This window comes from Phyllobates terribilis, unplaced genomic scaffold (assembly GCF_046119375.1).
Source record: "Phyllobates terribilis strain yellow unplaced genomic scaffold, ASM4611937v1 Scaffold_8__6_contigs__length_399053987, whole genome shotgun sequence".
Classification (NCBI taxonomy): Eukaryota; Metazoa; Chordata; class Amphibia; order Anura; family Dendrobatidae; genus Phyllobates; species Phyllobates terribilis.
Genome location: NW_027362768.1, coordinates 394380616 through 394400208, shown reverse-complemented (window position 1 = coordinate 394400208; position 19593 = coordinate 394380616). Strand labels below are relative to the sequence as shown.

Sequence of the window (19593 nt, the reverse complement as noted above, 5' to 3'; positions counted from 1 at the left end):
TATCAACGTACTCAGTAGAAAATGCACAACAAATTGTATGGTTCATTTTCTCCTTTTACCCTTTTGAAAATGCAAAATTTGGGGCTAAAGTAACATTTTTTATGGGAAAAAATAAAATCTCACATTTTTTCCATTCACATTGCTTTAGTTCCTGTGGAGTACCTGAAGTTCTTGGATGTGGTTTTGAGCAGTTTAAAGGGGTGAAGATCTTAGAATGGTTTCACTTTGGGGTATTTTTTGTCATATAGGTTTGCCAAAGTCACTTCAAATGTGATAAGGTCCCTATAAAATGGTTTTGTAAATTTTGTTGGTAAAATGAGAAATAACTGATAAAGTTTAACCCTTCTAACTTCCTAAGGAAAAAAAAATTATGTTTCAAAAATTGTGCAGATATAAAGTAGACACGTGGGACATGTTACTTATATTTTGCGTGGTATAACGATCTGGTTTAAAAGCGTAACAATAAGCCATATTTTTAATGTTTTCATAATTGCAAATATATCGACCAAAATTTACCACTAACATAAAGTACAATATGTCATGAAAAAAACAATTTCAGAATCACTGAAGCGTTCCAGAGTTATTACCACATAAAGTGACACTGGTCAGATTAAAAAAAAAATGAGGCTCAGTCATTAACGAACAAAGTGGCTCGGTCTTTAAGGGGTTAAGTTTTTGGTGTCACAGACCACGCCCCCTTCTCTGATTGGTTGAGGCTACTATATATACAAAGGGCTGAGCAGCTGCTCTACAACTTGACTCTGGAGCAGAAGGACAATGGCAGCTGCTGTGAGTGGGGCCGGGACATGGAGCCGGGACATGGAGCCGGGACGCGGGGCTCTTTGTGGGGCTGGGGCTGGGACGCGGGGCTTTGTGTGGAGCTGGGACGCGGGGCTCTTGGTGGGGCTGGGACATGGAGCTGGGACGCGGGGCTCTTGGTGGGGCTGGGACATGGAGCTGGGACGCGGGGCTCTTGGTGGGGCTGGGACATGGAGCTGGGACGCGGGGCTCTTCGTGGGGCTGGGACATGGAGCTGGGACGCGGGGCTCTTCGTGGGGCTGGGACATGGAGCTGGGACGCGGGGCTCTTCGTGGGGCTGGGACATGGAGCTGGGACGCGGGGCTCTTTGTGGGGCTGGGACGCGGGGCTCTTCTTGGGGCTGAATCTCCCGCTCCCTCCATCCAGATGGTCTTTCCTATCTAGTTACGATGTGGTAGAGGCTGGCGGGCGGCTGTTATAACGGTTCTCTGCTGCTTTTCAGGAAGACGGTTAACTCTTTATTTCTCCGCTTTGGGTGGTCGGAGGAGCAGCAGCTGGTGGCATTTAACTCTTTAGCTCCAGCACCGTGCCCCCTCCCCGTGTAATAAGGAGATGCAGTTTCGTCTGTGACTTTACGGCGTTTTGTTGGGGGTGGAATAGATTCCGGCGGTCTCGGTTGTGTAAGAGCCAATTCTGTCTTATATTTAGACTCCTCGCATGACTGTTAACTCTTCGTTCTGTTTGTCCCTTGTCTACAGGGTGTGGTCCTGACCAATCTCAACCTGACAGCGGGGCACTGCGTGGAAATCAAGGGCTTCATTCCCCCAGACTGTAAAGGGTAAGTTATTTCTCGAACTGCTGCCAAACGTCTCCAGATGGGAGGTCGCGCCTCGCCTCTGTGCTGCGAGGATTGTGCAGATGTGGCGTCGGCTCAAAGATTGTTTCCTTTTGAAACTTCCAAAAAATGTAATTTTCTTAGAACATTTGGAAAATAAGTGCAGCGCTAGATTAACATGACCGCCCCCCCCCCCCCCAACCAACTTGCACAGAGAATTAGGGCCTGTGCACACCTTGCAGATTTGTCGCAGTTTTTTTTCTGCACAGATTTGTCACAAAACCTGGAGGGTTTCCTGATGCAGCAAAGTGAATGAGAATCCTGACGTCTTCTGCACTCGCTGCTCATTTCTGACTCACAGATCTAAATCTACAGCGTTTCTTCTTTCAGCGTCTTTGCTGCAGATTTCACTCATACTAAGGTTATGTTCACACCTTTCGTTTTTACAGTAGCAGAAAAAAGCTGAGATTTCTGAAGTCTCTTGCACACGCTGGTGGATTTTTTTTTTTTTTTTTTTTTCCTTGACTGACTTGGAATCCTGCTGCATTTCTGAAAACTGCAGCATGTGAATTCTGCCAGCGTGTGAGGGCCATAATGTCTCGGTGTGAACAGGTGCTAGTAATTATTCCGGGTAAACCGCGCCGACCACCTCCCCTCCCCCTGCTGTCTATACATACGCTCCTGTAACCCGGAGTTCATGGCTGCACTTCATACATGAATCCGGCTTTTTTTTTTAGTTCAGAATAGTCACAATTTTTTGACAACTTCTTTCAGTAAATCTGGTCAAATTGCCCTTTTTCCCCCAAAAAAAAAAATGTTCTATGTTTTGCGTTGGTGGCCTTACACCATGTGGTGTCTGCTTGGAAGTTAGAAGCAAAGTTCAACTTTGGAACCCGCAAAAAAGTCAGCAAAACCTGTATTTTGTATGCACCTTTTCTAACTTTCAAGGGATCAAGTTTTGTCTGTAGCAAAAAAAGCAATGTGTGAACATAACCTAATGAGTGGGGGAAAAATCTGCACCAAAAAAGTGCCTACTTTATGCAGCGTTTTTCCTGCCAAGAGATGATGTAGAAACTTCTGCACCACACCAAATACTGAACATGTGCACAGTGGCATAACTGGAGTCTGATGGCTGCCCCCACCCCTCACATGTTGGCCAGATGTGTGGGCCCTTGTAGCATTCTAAATTCTATAAGGACATACAAGTTGCTCCCCCATTATAGAGGAATGTCCCAATTTTCGACTCCTTCCTAGTATATATTACCTTATCCGGGCCCCATCCTGTTATATGGCCTCCGCTCTGCCACAATGAAAGGAAAAAAAACTAAACCATTCTACTCTCCTTCCTTCTGCTCCCCGCCGCGCGCCGTCCTTCTGCTCCCCGCCGCGCGGGCCGTCCTTCTGAAGCAGGAAGCGGACTTCAGCATGCAGGCGACGGGAGCGCATGATGTCACTGCCATGCATCCCCAGTCATGTGCACGCTGATGTCAGATGCTGGCCTCTGATTGGCCGGGAGTGTGTATTACTGAACACTGACCTGAAGGGTCTCTGCACCGCAGTACACTTTAGGAGAATGTGGGTCTGAGGATGCACATCTAGTTGAAGCTTGCATCAGTGGGACCCCCACCTGTACGGGCCCGGTCATGACCTCTACAACAATGTCATTATACCCCTGCATGTGCACATAGCTTTATTGTAGAGGGAAGGCAAGATGAAATATTCTGGGTGGATTTATGTGGATCTCTGACCATACAAAGTGAAGACCCCCAGGCAGTGCGGCGCAGGGAGGTCCCGGTCCCATCTACCCCATGGACACGTATAGGATCATTCAAGAATGCGCTTTGTAGTTGGAGGGGAATGGGATTAGTGGCTGACGAACACCACTTCTTCCAATTAAGCCGGTCTCTGGGGGCGGCCTTTACTTCTCATTGTTTTGCCGGTCTCTGGGGGCGGCCTTTACTTCTCATACATTGCTTTGCCGGTCTCTGGGGGCGGCCTTTACTTCTCATACATTGTTTTGCTGGTCTCTGGGGGCGGCCTTTACTTCTCATACATTGTTTTGCCGGTCTCTGGGGGCGGCCTTTACTTCTCATACATTGCTTTGCCGGTCTCTGGGGGCGGCCTTTACTTCTCATACATTGCTTTACCGGTCTCTGGGGGCGGCCTTTACTTCTCATACATTGTTTTGCCGGTCTCTGGGGGCGGCCTTTACTTCTCATACATTGCTTTGCCGGTCTCTGGGGGCGGCCTTTACTTCTCATTGTTTTGCCGGTCTCTGGGGGCGGCCTTTACTTCTCATACATTGCTTTGCCGGTCTCTGGGGGCGGCCTTTACTTCTCATACATTGTTTTGCTGGTCTCTGGGGGCGGCCTTTACTTCTCATACATTGTTTTGCCGGTCTCTGGGGGCGGCCTTTACTTCTCATACATTGCTTTGCCGGTCTCTGGGGGCGGCCTTTACTTCTCATACATTGCTTTGCCGGTCTCTGGGGGCGGCCTTTACTTCTCATACATTGCTTTGCCGGTCTCTGGGGGCGGCCTTTACTTCTCATACATTGTTTTGCCGGTCTCTGGGGGCGGCCTTTACTTCTCATACATTGTTTTGCCGGTCTCTGGGGGCGGCCTTTACCTCTCATACATTGTTTTGCCGGTCTCTGGGGGCGGCCTTTACCTCTCATACATTGTTTTGCCGGTCTCTGGGGGTGGCCTTTACTTCTCATACATTGTTTTGCTGGTCTCTGGGGGCGGCCTTTACCTCTCATACATTGTTTTGCCGGTCTCTGGGGGTGGCCTTTACTTCTCATACATTGTTTTGCCGGTCTCTGGGGGCGGCCTTTACTTCTCATACATTGTTTTGCTGGTCTCTGGGGGCGGCCTTTACTTCTCATACATTGTTTTGCTGGTCTCTGGGGGCGGCCTTTACTTCTCATACATTGTTTTGCCGGTCTCTGGGGGCGGCCTTTACTTCTCATACATTGTTTTGCTGGTCTCTGGGGGCGGCCTTTACTTCTCATACATTGCTTTGCCGGTCTCTGGGGGCGGCCTTTACTTCTCATACATTGCTTTGCCGGTCTCTGGGGGCGGCCTTTACCTCTCATACATTGTTTTGCCGGTCTCTGGGGGCGGCCTTTACCTCTCATACATTGCTTTGCCGGTCTCTGGGGGCGGCCTTTACTTCTCATACATTGCTTTGCTGGTCTCTGGGGGCGGCCTTTACCTCTCATACATTGCTTTGCCGGTCTCTGGGGGCGGCCTTTACCTCTCATACATTGCTTTGCTGGTCTCTGGGGGTGGCCTTTACCTCTCATACATTGTTTTGCCGGTCTCTGGGGGCGGCCTTTACTTCTCATACATTGTTTTGCCGGTCTCTGGGGGCGGCCTTTACCTCTCATACATTGTTTTGCCGGTCTCTGGGGGTGGCCTTTACTTCTCATACATTGTTTTGCCGGTCTCTGGGGGCGGCCTTTACCTCTCATACATTGTTTTGCCGGTCTCTGGGGGCGGCCTTTACTTCTCATACATTGCTTTGCCGGTCTCTGGGGGCGGCCTTTACCTCTCATACATTGCTTTGCTGGTCTCTGGGGGCGGCCTTTACCTCTCATACATTGTTTTGCCGGTCTCTGGGGGCGGCCTTTACCTCTCATACATTGTTTTGCCGGTCTCTGGGGGCGGCCTTTACTTCTCATACATTGCTTTGCTGGTCTCTGGGGGCGGCCTTTACCTCTCATACATTGCTTTGCCGGTCTCTGGGGGCGGCCTTTACCTCTCATACATTGTTTTGCCGGTCTCTGGGGGCGGCCTTTACCTCTCATACATTGTTTTGCCGGTCTCTGGGGGCGGCCTTTACTTCTCATACATTGTTTTGCTGGTCTCTGGGGGCGGCCTTTACCTCTCATACATTGTTTTGCCGGTCTCTGGGGGCGGCCTTTACCTCTCATACATTGTTTTGCCGGTCTCTGGGGGCGGCCTTTACCTCTCATACATTGTTTTGCCGGTCTCTGGGGGCGGCCTTTACTTCTCATACATTGTTTTGCCGGTCTCTGGGGGCGGCCTTTACCTCTCATACATTGTTTTGCCGGTCTCTGGGGGCGGCCTTTACTTCTCATACATTGTTTTGCTGGTCTCTGGGGGCGGCCTTTACCTCTCATACATTGCTTTGCTGGTCTCTGGGGGCGGCCTTTACTTCTCATACATTGCTTTGCCGGTCTCTGGGGGCGGCCTTTACCTCTCATACATTGCTTTGCTGGTCTCTGGGGGCGGCCTTTACCTCTCATACATTGTTTTGCCGGTCTCTGGGGGCGGCCTTTACCTCTCATACATTGTTTTGCTGGTCTCTGGGGGTGGCCTTTACCTCTCATACATTGTTTTGGTCCATAATATGGAGCAGATTTACCTCACCCCCCACCTACATCGTTGGTCCGTGTGGACACTGACTTGTAACATCCAGCCCATCTAACTATGGAGTTGTAAGGTTGTACACCTACACTTTATATTGCTGGCCGATCAAGTCAGAGAATTGCATCCCTAGGAAGGAGCCATGTTGTGCCGACACAACTTCATAGCAGTCTTCTGTGGTGTTGTTATGCAGATGAAAGGAGCTCCAGAAGGCCACACAGATGCTGGATGGTAGGTTTAAACAGCCATACTTTTATTCTCCGGCTCCCGTTCCCTTCTCTCTCTGTTACCCGCGCGCTTCCCTCCTGCTGCCTTGTCCCCTCCTCCCCATTACATCATCGTTACTAGGCAGAAACTGAAACAAGGATAACAGCCAACCAATCACAGATGTAGTAACAACATCACATGTCTCCTCTTCTCACAAAACAACAATAGAACTGGATAACGGTTCAAAAATTCACATTAGTACAAAGGGTTTTTTTGTTTTCTTTTCTTTTTACTGCAGAACATAGTCCCAGAGGTGGGCTGGCGGTCTTCGATTTGCCCTCGCTGGATAGCGGTGAGACATCTCAGTCCCAGATGAACTGTCCGAGTCCTCTGAGGTATCCTCCCTTGGAACTGCTGAGCTCTGGGGACCCGGCAGGACGTCATCGCCATCTGCCTCGTCTGTTTCTGGGATATAGTCACAAAGTTTTTTAAAATGTGACACGTTCCTTGTGACCTGGCGACCGTGATCTTGAGCAGTGACCGTGGTGCCTTTGACTTGTGTGACCTGAAAGGGTTCAGGATAGTATCGTGATGCAAACTTGTCACTAGGTCTTAGTCTTTTTACAAGGACCCAATCTCCCACCAAAACTTCCGGCGGCTTGCAATGATGACTGCTCTTATCTGCATACCTCTTCATCTTCTGTTTGGATATGGCATCCTTAGTAACAATAGGTGTTTGAACAGGACTCAGCGGAACGCTCGGGAGTTTGACACGCATACGCCTGTTGAACAGCGCAGTGGCGGGTGGTACCCCGGTAGTAGAATGGGGTGTAGCTCTGTACTGTCTAAGAAATCTGTGTAGCTCTTGCTGTAAATCCTTGTGCTCCATGGTAGCGATCCTCAAAGTTTTGTTGATTGATTGCATGAACCGTTCCACTTCCCCATTGGCCTGAGGCCAGTAAGGAGTTATTTTCCTGTGAGTGAAACCCAGATAGGTTGCGAATGATCGAAAGTCTGTGCTATTAAAAGGTGGTCCATTGTCGGATTTCACTGTTTCCGGTATGCCATATGCCGAGAAGATCTTGTCTAATTTTGGTATAACAGCCCTGGCAGAGGTTGTCGAAACATGTTCAATGACTGGGAACCTCGAATAGTCATCCATGACAACCAGCAGATAGGAGTGATCCGGTAAAACACAGAAGTCAACACTAACAGCAGTCCACGGGCCCTCTGGCAGGGGTGTCATTTGTAAGGGTGCGCGTCTATGGTCAATTGTAGTTGCTTGGCAAGGTATGCAAGTTTCAATAAGTGCCTCTACTTTTTTGTCTAGTCCTGGAAACCAGACTTTCTCTCTCAGTAATTGCTTTGTTTTCACCACCCCTTGATGAGCCTCGTGGGCCAGATCCAGTACTCTGCTTTGAAGCTTCTGGGGTATCACCAGCCGATTGTTACGCAACAGTAGATTTGAATCAGACACGGAGAGAGCATGTCGTGCATTTAAGAAAGCTGTCAAGTAGGTTGTTTGATCTGGTGTTTGGAGGCGGACTTCAGCAAGAAAATTGCTCCAATTTTTAGATCGAACAGTCTCTATAACTAACTGAAGTTGGTGATCGGAATCCATCGTTTGTTGTATTTCCTCCATAGTCATGGCTTTTGGCACAGAATGTGCAACAATAAAATTGATATGTTCCTCTGCAAGGATAGTTGCTGGGATGTTGTCCTTGGTAGTTTGTGGTGTTGGGTGTCTCGAAGTAGTCTGCCGGATTACCAGCTCCTGCCTCGTATCTCAACCGAAACTGGTAGTTCTGTAGGCGGAGCAACCAGCGTTCAAGTCGTGGGGGAGGCTTTGAAGAATGTTTGTTGAAAAGCGGAATGAGCGGTTTGTGGTCACTTATCACTGTGAATTTATGTCCCATAAGGTACAGATGAAAATGAAGGCATCCCCATACAACCGCAAGAGCTTCCCTTTCAGTTTGTGAATAGCGTTGTTCTGTCTCTGTTAAGGCTTTGCTTGCATAGGAAATGGTAGACACGTTGCCTGCTTTGGACACTTGTGTGAGAATTGCACCCAGGCCCACCAGACTTGCGTCCACGATAAGCTCGGTGGACTTTAGAGGGTCAAAATAGGCCATGACGGTGTCGCCAGTTAGACTGGACTTCATGGAGTCGAATGCTGCTTGGTGTTCAGTAGTCCATGTCCAAGGAGTGTCTTTTTTTCGTGAGTAGTCGCAGGGGTTCGGAGACCGTGGTCAGATCAGGTATAAATCGTCCACAGTACGTGACTAGTCCTAGAAAACTGCGAACCTCTGACACATTTTGAGGTTGGCTAGCTGACTTTATGGCAGAAATTTTCTGAGGATCTACTGAAACTCCTTGCTCAGAAAAGATATATCCAAAGAAGCTTAATGACTCTTGGTTAAACTCACATTTTGACGGATTGACTGTTAGATTGCAGACTTGCAGTCTCTGAAACACTTGCTCTAAGTGACTGTCATGCTCCTCTTGGGTTGTACCATATATAAGAATGTCATCACTGACGTTTAGGACTCCTGCTATTCCAGATAGAACCTGACTGATAACGTTCTGAAATATTTCTGCCGCAGATGAGATACCAAAGTTCAACCTCTTGAATCGTCGTAAACCCACGTGGGTACTAAAAGTTGTAATGTATCTGGAATCTGGATGCATGGCTTTCTTCCTGGTATCATCTGATATGTTCATGGCTTGTAGGAATATATCAAAACGCTTCAGCCATTTCTCCCAACATGCTGCTAGGTTAGCTGGGGACTGATGTACATCAAAAGCAGGGAAGGAAGGTAAACCGGCCATTGTTGTAGAGCTGAAATACCTTTAGTTGATGATGAACGCTTCCTCGTCGCCAGTTGTGGTGTTATGCAGATGAAAGGAGCTCCAGAAGGCCACACAGATGCTGGATGGTAGGTTTAAACAGCCATACATTTATTCTCCGGCTCCCGTTCCCTTCTCTCTCCGTTACCCGCGCGCTACCCTCCTCCTGCCTTGTCCCCTCCTCCCCATTACATCATCGTTACTAGGCAGAAACTGAAACAAGGTGTAACGGGTCTGGGAGGCGGAACCTCTGAGCTACTATACAAGGGGGCAGTCCTTGTAAGGGAGCGAGTGGCGACCAGGGAAGACGGGCAGATGGTCACGGCAAGTGACCGGGGCAGTCTCTGGATGAACGGGCAGATGGTCACGGCAAGTGACCGGGGCAGTCTCTGGATGAACGGGCTGATGGTCACGGCAAGTGACCGGGGCAGTCTCTGGATGAACGGGCAGATGGTCACGGCAAGTGACCGGGGCAGTCTCTGGATGAACGGGCTGATGGTCACGGCAAGTGACCGGGGCAGTCTCTGGATGAACGGGCAGATGGTCACGGCAAGTGACCGGGGCAGTCTCTGGATGAAGGGTTGGTACAACCTGTGGCGGCTGATGGTAGACGTGAGCTCCCAGGTGAGCAGGCGAGAGTCTCTGGAAGAACGGGTGGTCACAGCATGTGACGGCAGAGCCTCCAGGAAGACCAACAGACAGGCGGCAGACGAGCGCTCCCAGGTGAGCGGGCAGAAGACTCTGGACAGGCGGGTGGTCACAGCACGTGACGGCAGAGCCTCCAGGTAGGCTAGCAGACAGGCAGCAGATGAGCGCTCCCAGGTGAGCGAGCAGGAGTCACTGGACAGGCAGGTGGTCACAGCACGTGACGGCGGAGCCTCCAGGTAGACTAGCAGGCAGATAGCAGGTGTGTGCTCCCAGGTGAGCGGGCAAGCTGGTCCATAGACAGACTGACAGGAGTTGGAAGGCAGACCGTCGGACCTCGGGCAAGCAGGCAGGTGGCTGATGTGCGCTCCCAGGTGAGCGGGCAGACTGGTCCTTAGACAGACTGACATGAGTAGTAAGGCAGACCGTCGGACCTCAGACTAGCAGGCAGGTAGCAGATAATCAGGCAGGAATCTGGCAGGAATCTGGCAGGTAACTGGCAAAGGGACCTGAGGGCTGAAGCAGAGTAGTAAACAGTGCAACAACATTGCTCGGGCACCTCCATTTTGGAGGAGGTGCCTTATATATGGTGAAGTCCTCCGGCCATTGGCCGGGGACTCCTTAGGACGGCGCGCGCGGCCCCTTTAAGAGGGAGGGAGAGCGCGCGCGCGCCCTAAGCACAGTGGACGGGAAGGAGCGCGCGCTGCCAGCAGAGGGCAGGGACGCCGGCGCCACAGTACCCCCCCCCTTTAGGCCCCCCCTTTTTTAGGCCAGACAGAAATTTAGCTAGGATAAGAGGGGCATGGATGTTCTCCCGGGGCTCCCACGTTCTCTCCTCAGGACCAAACCCCCTCCAATCTACTAGAAAAAAGGTCTTTCCTCTTACCCTTTTGGTGGCAAGAATGTTCTCTACCTCAAACTCGTCCTCAGCAGAAACCGGAGCAGGAGGCGTACCTGTAGACTTGGAAAAAGAGTTAAGTACCACAGGTTTGAGGAGAGATACATGGAAGGAGTTAGGGATCCGTAAGTTGGCCGGGAGTTTCAATTTATAGGCCACCGGGTTGATCTGACTGACCTCCAGAGGACCGATGAACCGAGGCCCTAACTTGTAAGAAGGTATCTTGAGTCGGACATATTTAGACGAGAGCCAGACTTTATCTCCAGGACGAAATTGTGGAGGATCCAGGCGTTTTTTGTCAGCGTGTCTTTTCATCCGTTCGGACGACTGGAGGAGTGCGGATCGGGTACTCTCCCAAATGGAGGAAAATTTGCTAACGAGAGATTCCGCAGCCGGGTTGTCCACAGAGGTGGAGACAGGAAAAGGAATCCGAGGATGCTGACCGAAGACTACAAAAAACGGGGATTTGGAGGAGGATTCGCTCTCGTGATTGTTATAGGAGAACTCGGCCCATGGTAGGAGATCCACCCAGTAAGAATGATGGGCATTAACGAAGTGCCGGAGGTAACTGGTCAGGTTCTGATTGATCCGCTCCACTTGACCATTAGACTGTGGGTGGTAAGCGGAAGAGAAGTCCAGGGTGACGTCTAGCAGTTTACAAGTGGCTCTCCAGAAACGTGAGGTGAACTGTACCCCACGATCCGACACTATGTGGAGGGGCAGGCCATGAAGACGGAAGATGTGGCGGATAAAGTCTTTAGCCAGCTCGGGTGCAGACGGGAGACCAGGCAGGGGAATAAAGTGAGCCATCTTGGAAAAGCGGTCAGCGACCACCCAAATGACCGTACAACCGTCAGAGACGGGGAGATCAGTTATGAAGTCCATAGCAATATGCTGCCAGGGGGCAGCAGGCACAGGAAGCGGAAGAAGGCGACCGGCTGGCAGGTGTCTCGGGACTTTGTTGCGGGCGCAGGACACACAGGCAGAAACAAAGTCTATTACATCCTTGTGCAGGGTAGGCCACCAGTAGTGCCGGGCAATAAGCTGGAGGGTCTTTTTCTGACCGGCGTGGCCAGCTAGTTTAGACGAGTGACCCCAGTGTAGGATCTTCTCCCGATCAGGTACTGATACGAACGTCTTACCGGGAGGGAGACGATTTAGGCTCACGGGAGCCACCTGCATTACTCTGGCGGGATCGATGATATGTTTAGGTTCTTCCTTGAGATCGGACACCAGAAAGGATCGGGACAAGGCATCTGCTTTGACGTTTTTGTCAGCCGGGCGAAAATGAAGAACAAAATCAAAGCGAGCAAAAAACAAGGACCACCGAGCTTGGCGCGGGTTAAGTCTCTGGGCATGCTGGAGGTAAGCCAAGTTCTTGTGGTCAGTGTAAATTATTACCGGGTGAAGAGCCCCTTCGAGCAGGTAACGCCACTCCTCCAATGCCAGTTTGATGGCCAATAACTCTCGGTCTCCTATGGAATAGTTGCGCTCAGAAGAGGAGAAGAGTTTGGAGAAGAAGCCACAAGTTACCATTCTCCCGGAAGATGATTTTTGAGTAAGTACCGCTCCGGCTCCAGAGGAGGAGGCGTCAACTTCCAGGAAGAACTGCTTGTTGCCGTCCGGGCGATGCAGCACTGGGGCGGAAGAGAAGGCCTGTTTTAGGGAAAGAAAGGCCTCCTCTGCTTCGGGCGGCCACTCTTTGGGATTAGTACCCTTACGGGTGAGCGCGGAAATTGGGGCAGTCCGGGAAGAGAAGTGTGGTATGAAGAGGCGGTAGTAGTTGGCGAAGCCCAGGAATCGCTGAATGGCCTTCAACCCCTCCGGTCAAGGCCATTTCTCGATGGCAGACAGTTTCTCTGGATCCATTCGTAGGCCGGTCTGAGAAATAATGTAGCCCAAAAACGGAAGCGAGGTCTGCTCAAAGAGGCACTTCTCGTATTTAGCGAAGAGGTGATTCTGCCTGAGCCTGAGCAGGACCTGACTAACGTCTCTCCGGTGAGTCTGGAGATCCGGAGAGAAGACCAAGATGTCGTCCAGGTACACCACTACGCAGGAGTAGAGAAGGTCCCGGAAGATGTCATTGACCAACTCTTGAAAGACGGCAGGAGCGTTACAGAGACCAAAGGGCATTACCAGATATTCATAGTGGCCGTCCCGGGTGTTGAATGCCGTCTTCCATTCATCCCCCTGACGGATACGAACCAGGTTGTACGCCCCACGGAGGTCCAGTTTGGTGAAGATTCTAGCCCCCCTCAGACGATCAAATAACTCCGGAATGAGCGGAAGGGGGTACTTATTCTTCACCGTGATCTGGTTAAGGCCTCTATAGTCTATACAGGGACGGAGAGAGCCGTCCTTCTTTTTGACGAAAAAGAAGCCTGCTCCCGCCGGGGAGGTAGATTTCCAGATGAATCCCCTGGCCAGATTCTCCTCAATATATTCGGACATCGACCGGGTCTCAGCAGCGGATAAAGGATAAATACGCCCACGGGGAGGAGTAGTACCAGGTAACAGGTCGATAGGGCAGTCGTATGGTCTATGAGGAGGTAGTGTCTCTGCCTCCTTTTTATTAAAGACATCAGCATAAGACCAATAAGGAATCGGAAGTCCAGGTAGATTAGCTGGGGTAGGAGAAGGACGGACGGGAACCAGACAGGTCTTATGGCAGTCCTGTCCCCAGCGAAGGACTTCTCCGGTCTGCCAGTCAAGCACGGGTGCATGTCTCTGGAGCCAAGGTAGGCCTAGCAAGAGGGCGTGAGAGTCCAGGCAGAACATGAAAGGAGATGCTCTCAGAATGCAGCATTCCCACCTGCAGAGTAATGGATTCGGTGATGAGTTGGATGGGGCGTGGTAAGAGGCCCCCATCCACGGCAGCAACAGACAAGGGTACAGCCAGAGGTTTGGTGGGGATGCGGTATTTCTCTACCAGGGACTGTGAAATAAGATTCCCGGCTGCTCCAGAGTCAAGTTGGGCTAGTTCGAAATAACGGTTCTCCCCGCAGACGATTGAGACTGACAGCAGCAGAGATGGAGAGGATTTATTCTTGTCTAGGTTGACCTCTCTGAGCGAACCTAGACACAGGCGTTTCCCGACCTCTCCGGGCAGGCACAGATCCGGTGCTCCTTACTGCCACAGTAGAAGCAGCTCCCTTCGGCACGGTGTAAGTCCTGACAGGTTTTGACCATCTTGGTCTGGTCAACCTGCATAGACTCAGGAGAGTGTACCTGGGTAGAGACGGAGGGAGTGACGGGTTTCTGAAAAGTAGGAGCTAGACATGGTAACCTCCTCTCACGGGTGACCTCTTTGGCACGCTCCTGGAACCGTAGGTCAATCCGGGTGGCAAGAGTTATTAGGTCATCGAGAGTGGTAGGAATGTCTCGACCGGCAAGTTCATCTTTAATACGGCCGGACAGACCCTCCCAGAAGACGGATACCAGAGCGTCGTTATCCCAGGCCAGCTCCGAGGCAAGGGTACGGAACCGTATGGCATATTGGCCCACGGTGAGACTTCCCTGACGGAGGCGTAGCAGTGATGATGCGGATGAGGTCTTCCGTCCGGGTTCATCGAAGACTTTCCGGAAAGCCGTGAGAAAAGCAGGCAAGTTGGACACCAGGGGGTCTCCTCTCTCCCATAGAGGATTTAGCCAGGCCAGGGCCTCCCCGGTGAGATGGGACATGATGAATGCAATTTTGGCCCGGTCGGAGTTAAACTGGTGGGACAATAGTTCAAAGTGCAGGGTGCACTGATTTATGAAGCCCCGAGCCTGGGCGGAGTCGCCTCCGAAGCGAGGAGGTGCAGAAAGCCGGGGTCCGGGGTAGGATACCATGGTATTAGTGGGCAGCGGAGCTGCCGGATTGCGAGACATGGCACTGGCGGAGGTTGCTGGTGGAGCAGTCAGAGTGTCCAGGCGAGTATTGACATTCCGCAGGTGACCCAGGATGGACTCCTGTTGGGACCTTTGACGGGACAGTTCATGACACAGGTCCGAGAGCGAGGGAGCTTGGGTGCCACCGGGTTCCATGGCCCGAGCAAACTGTAGCGGGTCTGGGAGGCGGAACCTCTGAGCTACTATACAAGGGGGCAGTCCTTGTAAGGGAGCGGGTGGCGACCAGGGAAGACGGGCAGGAGGTCACAGCAGGTGACCGGGACAGTCTCTGAGAGAACGGGCTGGAGGTCACGGCAAGTGACCGGGGCAGTCTCTGGATGAACGGGCAGATGGTCACGGCAAGTGACCGGGGCAGTCTCTGGATGAACGGGCAGATGGTCACGGCAAGTGACCGGGGCAGTCTCTGGATGAAGGGTTGGTACGACCTGTGGCGGCTGATGGTAGACGTGAGCTCCCAGGTGAGCAGGCGAGAGTCTCTGGAAGAATGGGTGGTCACAGCATGTGACGGCGGAGCCTCCAGGAAGACCAACAGACAGGCGGCAGATGAGCGCTCCCAGGTGAGCGGGCAGAAGACTCTGGACAGGCGGGTGGTCACAGCACGTGACGGCAGAGCCTCCAGGTAGGCTAGCAGACAGGCAGCAGATGAGCGCTCCCAGGTGAGCGAGCAGGAGTCACTGGACAGGCAGGTGGTCACAGCACGTGACGGCGGAGCCTCCAGGTAGACTGGCGCTCCTTCCCGCCCTAAGCACAGTGGACGGAAGGAGCGCGCGCTGCAAGCAGAGCGGGAGGAGGACGCCGGGCACGGAGCAGGGAGGTGAGGGGAACAGCGTCCCTGCCTAGCAGAGGGCAGGGACGCCGGCGCTACACAAGGATAACAGCCAACCAATCACAGATGTAGTAACAACATCACATCTTCTATAAATAAAGCCTTAGGGCTAGGCTCTGTTCACACTACATGTGATGTACATCTGATGCATATCCCTATAAATGCTGCTTTTGGGCAGTTTTATCTATACTGCAGACACTACAAAAAACAATGGGGGATAACAGGTGATGTCTGAACGGAGTCCTCTGTGTCTGACTCTACCTCCTTCTCCATGTGGCTAGCCCTCCATCCTCCTCTGCAATGGCTGGCCTTCAGTCTGTCCGTCAGTTGCCCTCCTCCTCTAATTCTGCATGGCTGGCCCTCCTCCTTCTCCTCTGCATGGCTGGCCTTCTGTCTGTCAGTCCCCCTCCTCTTCCTCCTCTAATTCTGCATGGCTGGTCCTCCTCCTCCTCTACATGGCTGGCCTTCTGTCCGTCAGTCCCCCTCCTCTTCCTCCTCTAATTCTGCATGGCTGGTCCTCCTCCTCCTCCTCCTCCTCCTCTACATGGCTGGCCTTCTGTCCGTCAGTCGCCCTCCTCTTCCTCCTCTAATTCTGCATGGCTGGCCCTCCTCCTTCTCCTCGGCATGGCTGGCCTTCAGTCCATCTGTCAGTCGTCCTCCTCCTTCTCCTCAGCATGGCTGGCCTTCAGTCCGTCAGTAGCCCTCCTCTAATTCTGCATGGCTGGTCCTCCTCCTCCTCTGCATAGCTGGCCTTCAGTCCGTCAGTCGCCCTCCTCTAATTCTGCATGGCTGGTCCTCCTCGGCATGGCTTGCCTTCCGTCCATCTGTCAGTTGTCCTACTCCTCCTCCTCCTCCTCTGCATGGCTGGCCTTCAGTCCATCTGTCAGACGTCCTCCTCCTTCTCCTCGGCATGGCTGGCCTTCAGTCCGTCTGTCAGTCGCCCTTATCTAATTCTGCGTGGCTGGTCCTCCTCCTCCTCTGCATAGCTGGCCTTCAGTCCGTCAGTCGCCCTCCTCTAATTCTGCATGGCTGGTCCTCCTTGGCATGGCTTGCCTTCCGTCCATCTGTCAGTTGTCCTACTCCTCCTCCTCTGCATAGCTGGCCTTCAGTCCTTCAGTCGCCCTCCTCTAATTCTGCATGGCTGGTCCTCCTTGGCATGGCTTGCCTTCCGTCCATCTGTCAGTTGTCCTACTCCTCCTCCTCCTCCTCCTCTGCATGGCTGGCCTTCAGTCCATCTGTCAGACGTTCTCCTCCTCCTCCTCTGCATAGCTGGCCTTCAGTCCGTCAGTCGCCCTCCTCTAATTCTGCATGGCTGGTCCTCCTCGGCATGGCTGGCCTTCAGTCCATCCGTCAGTTGTCCTTCTCCTCCTCCTCCTCGGCATGGCTGGCCTTCAGTCCATCTGTCAGTTGTCCTTCTCCTCCTCCTCCTCGGCATGGCTGGCCTTCAGTCCATCTGTCAGTTGTCCTTCTCCTTCTCCTCCTCCTCCTCGGCATGGCTGGCCTTCAGTCCATCTGTCAGTTGTCCTTCTCCTCCTCCTCCTCGGCATGGCTGGCCTTCAGTCCATCTGTCAGTTGTCCTTCTCCTCCTCCTCCTCTGCATAGCTGGCCTTCAGTCCGTCAGTCGCCCTCCTCTAATTCTGCATGGCTGGTCCTCCTCGGCATGGCTGGCCTTCAGTCCATCTGTCAGTCGTCCTCCTCTTATTCTGCCCAGTGGTTGAGTATCGTGGGCAGCTCAGTAGATAACAATATTGTTACTGCATAGATATCACTAAATGAATAAGAGCAATATTCCCCCCCAAACAATAACCCTATAGCGGTAGATCCCAGTAAGTGATTACAGCAGAAAGAGATGTATACAGTGGCATGTAAAAGTTTGTGCACCCCTGGTCAAAATTCCTGTTACTGTGAACAGTGTAGCAAGTTGAAGATGAAACGATGTAAAATGGCTGAAGTTATAGGTGACACATTTCCTTTATATATTTTTGCCTAAAATACATAGATGCTTTTTTTTTACATTTTAAAAATTACAAAAGGGAAAATGGGCCGATGCAAAGTTCTAGCTCCTTCAGAGATTTGTGCTCGGATAACTCTGACCAAGGCTTCAGACCTTAACTGGCCTCCAGTGCTGACCCTTCAGGTCCTGTGAAATCTACCAAGCCTCCAGGGCCAATCTGTGACGCAGTTATTGGCTGAATTATTTATACAAATGACGACAGGTAATTTCACATTTGATACCTGCAAATCCTAAGCCCCAGCAATAACCGCATCAAAACACCTGGTAGACCATGACCATATACCTGGATGCAATAAGACCATCAGGCTACGAGTCCTCCAGACCCTCCTCTCTCCGTGTTCAGGATAATGCTGGTCTGAGGGTTGTAGACGGCCATCCACTCTGGTCGAGCTCCTAGCAGGAGATCCAGTGTGAAACCGTCCGGTCACTTACGTTCTTCCACACAAGTCGTCAACATTGCAAAAATCTAACACAATTTCTTACTTTTTAGCTTTACAATAAACTTGGGGGAAAATGCTTCAAACGTTCTCCTCCACTTCAACCCTCGTTTTGACCTACATGGAGACATCCAAAAGATAGTCTGCAATTCCAAAGAGGCGGATGCCTGGGGATCTGAGCAAAGAGAAGACCTCTTTCCCTTCCAGCAAGGAGCGGAAACTACGGTGAGTGGGGAAACTTCAGCCCCCCATGTATGTTATCAGGTGGTGTCTGGGTTTAGGGCCACTTTGAGCTCATATTGGCTTAGTCCATATTGTGTTAGAGCCTTATGTTGCCATATAAACTGGGAAGCTGTTGGCTTATACACTAGAGTCTCCATGATGTGGGCTCCAATTATCTCAGATCAAGAGAATGTCCTACTGGCCCCTGGAGGTCTGCTGAACGTTTCCATCTTACATAGTCACCAGAAAAGAGGTGCACAAGGGCTAGAAACCTTTATAACTGGGCCGTTGAGGCAATGTATTCCCACAGCAGCATGTGTCATCTCAGCCGACACTATGGGAGAACCTCTTACCTCCTAAAACTGCCCAGAAGAGTGCAGATGTGACACGCACGGAGCAAAACACTAGCCGTGGGGGATGGGTTACGAGGCTGGACCGGTAACGCTGATGCCTGCATCTGTTTTCTTGTCTTTGCAGATTTGCTTTGAGTACCAGACAGATAAGATTACTGTAAAGCTGACTTCAGGAGAAGAGTTCTCATTCCCTGTCCGCATGGTGCTGCCCTCCGTCTCGTTCCTCTCCATGGAGGGCATTCAGTTCAAGTCCATTACCACTGAGTAGTGACGTTATCCAGGTGGATCTCCCAGGCTTCCTGTCCATCCAATCAGTCTAGAATCCAATGATGAGATATCTTTAATTTCTGTAACAATCATCTGTCGGTGGCCCTCATACCCATTAGACTGCCATTATCGGCGAGATTGGCCTAATATGTATGGGGGATTTGGGCAACATTTCCATTAATTACGGACCTCCTGCAATGAAATCCGCAGTGGTATGTGTGTGGAGGCTGCGAAGAAGGTACATGAAGGTAACTTTACATGTGCCTTAGCTTTTGTTAATTTACGCTGCAGTCTTCACAACGTGTGCATGGTACAATATGAAGGGGACATTGCTCTTATCGGAGCACCCGGACCCTCTAAGGAGCTGAGGACTGGCCATCACTTTTTTTTTTTAAGAATCTGAGCACCATAAAAGAGGGAGGTGAGATTGTGAAGCCACTTGGGCCATGGGCTGACGGGAGCCACATTCTCTGTATGCTGCACATAGAATGGATATTAAACTCCTGCAATCTAGTCGTCTCTCCTGTATCTGATTTCATGAGTGTGGGAACAAATCTCTTGTGCCCAGTGATGTTAGTGTCCACATTGCTCCACTACAAGGTGCTGCTCCATCCTCTATATCAAGCTCTAATCTGGTGGTAGATAACTTCTTCCTGCGCCAACTCTCAGCACTTTGAGGAATTGAACACTGACTAAAATCACCTCCACTCAAACTGAGTAGAGAACTGGAGTGTGAGATGTAACCAACTAACCCTCTCAATGAGTCTAGTAATCTGGGTACCTGGAGATCCAAAACCCAATAGTGCGCCATGGTCACCTGGGACTGTAGTCTTATGGTGACCTGCTCAGGGCCTCGGGTAAAGGTATAATAATGTGTTAGTGTGGGGCAGAAAACTGATTAATGTCTGCATCCCTGATGGGCTAAGGCACATAAAGGACTACAGGCATGTTGTGGGCTTGTCTGCAGTGCCTCCATCTCGCTGCAGATTACACGCTGT

The 19593-nt window shown here is 51.3% G+C and overlaps 1 protein-coding gene across 1 annotated transcript; it reads left to right on the top strand.

The window, feature by feature from the left end:
- The first annotated feature begins 687 nt into the window (after positions 1 to 687).
- On the top strand, positions 688 to 19108 carry LGALS1 (galectin 1). The gene is made up of 4 exons (XM_073645217.1): positions 688 to 789; positions 1518 to 1597; positions 17807 to 17978; positions 18453 to 19108. Exons 1-4 carry the CDS (start codon positions 778 to 780, stop codon positions 18594 to 18596), a joined length of 408 nt encoding a protein of 135 aa, XP_073501318.1. The 5' UTR covers positions 688 to 777; the 3' UTR covers positions 18597 to 19108.
- The last annotated feature ends 485 nt before the right edge of the window (positions 19109 to 19593 follow it).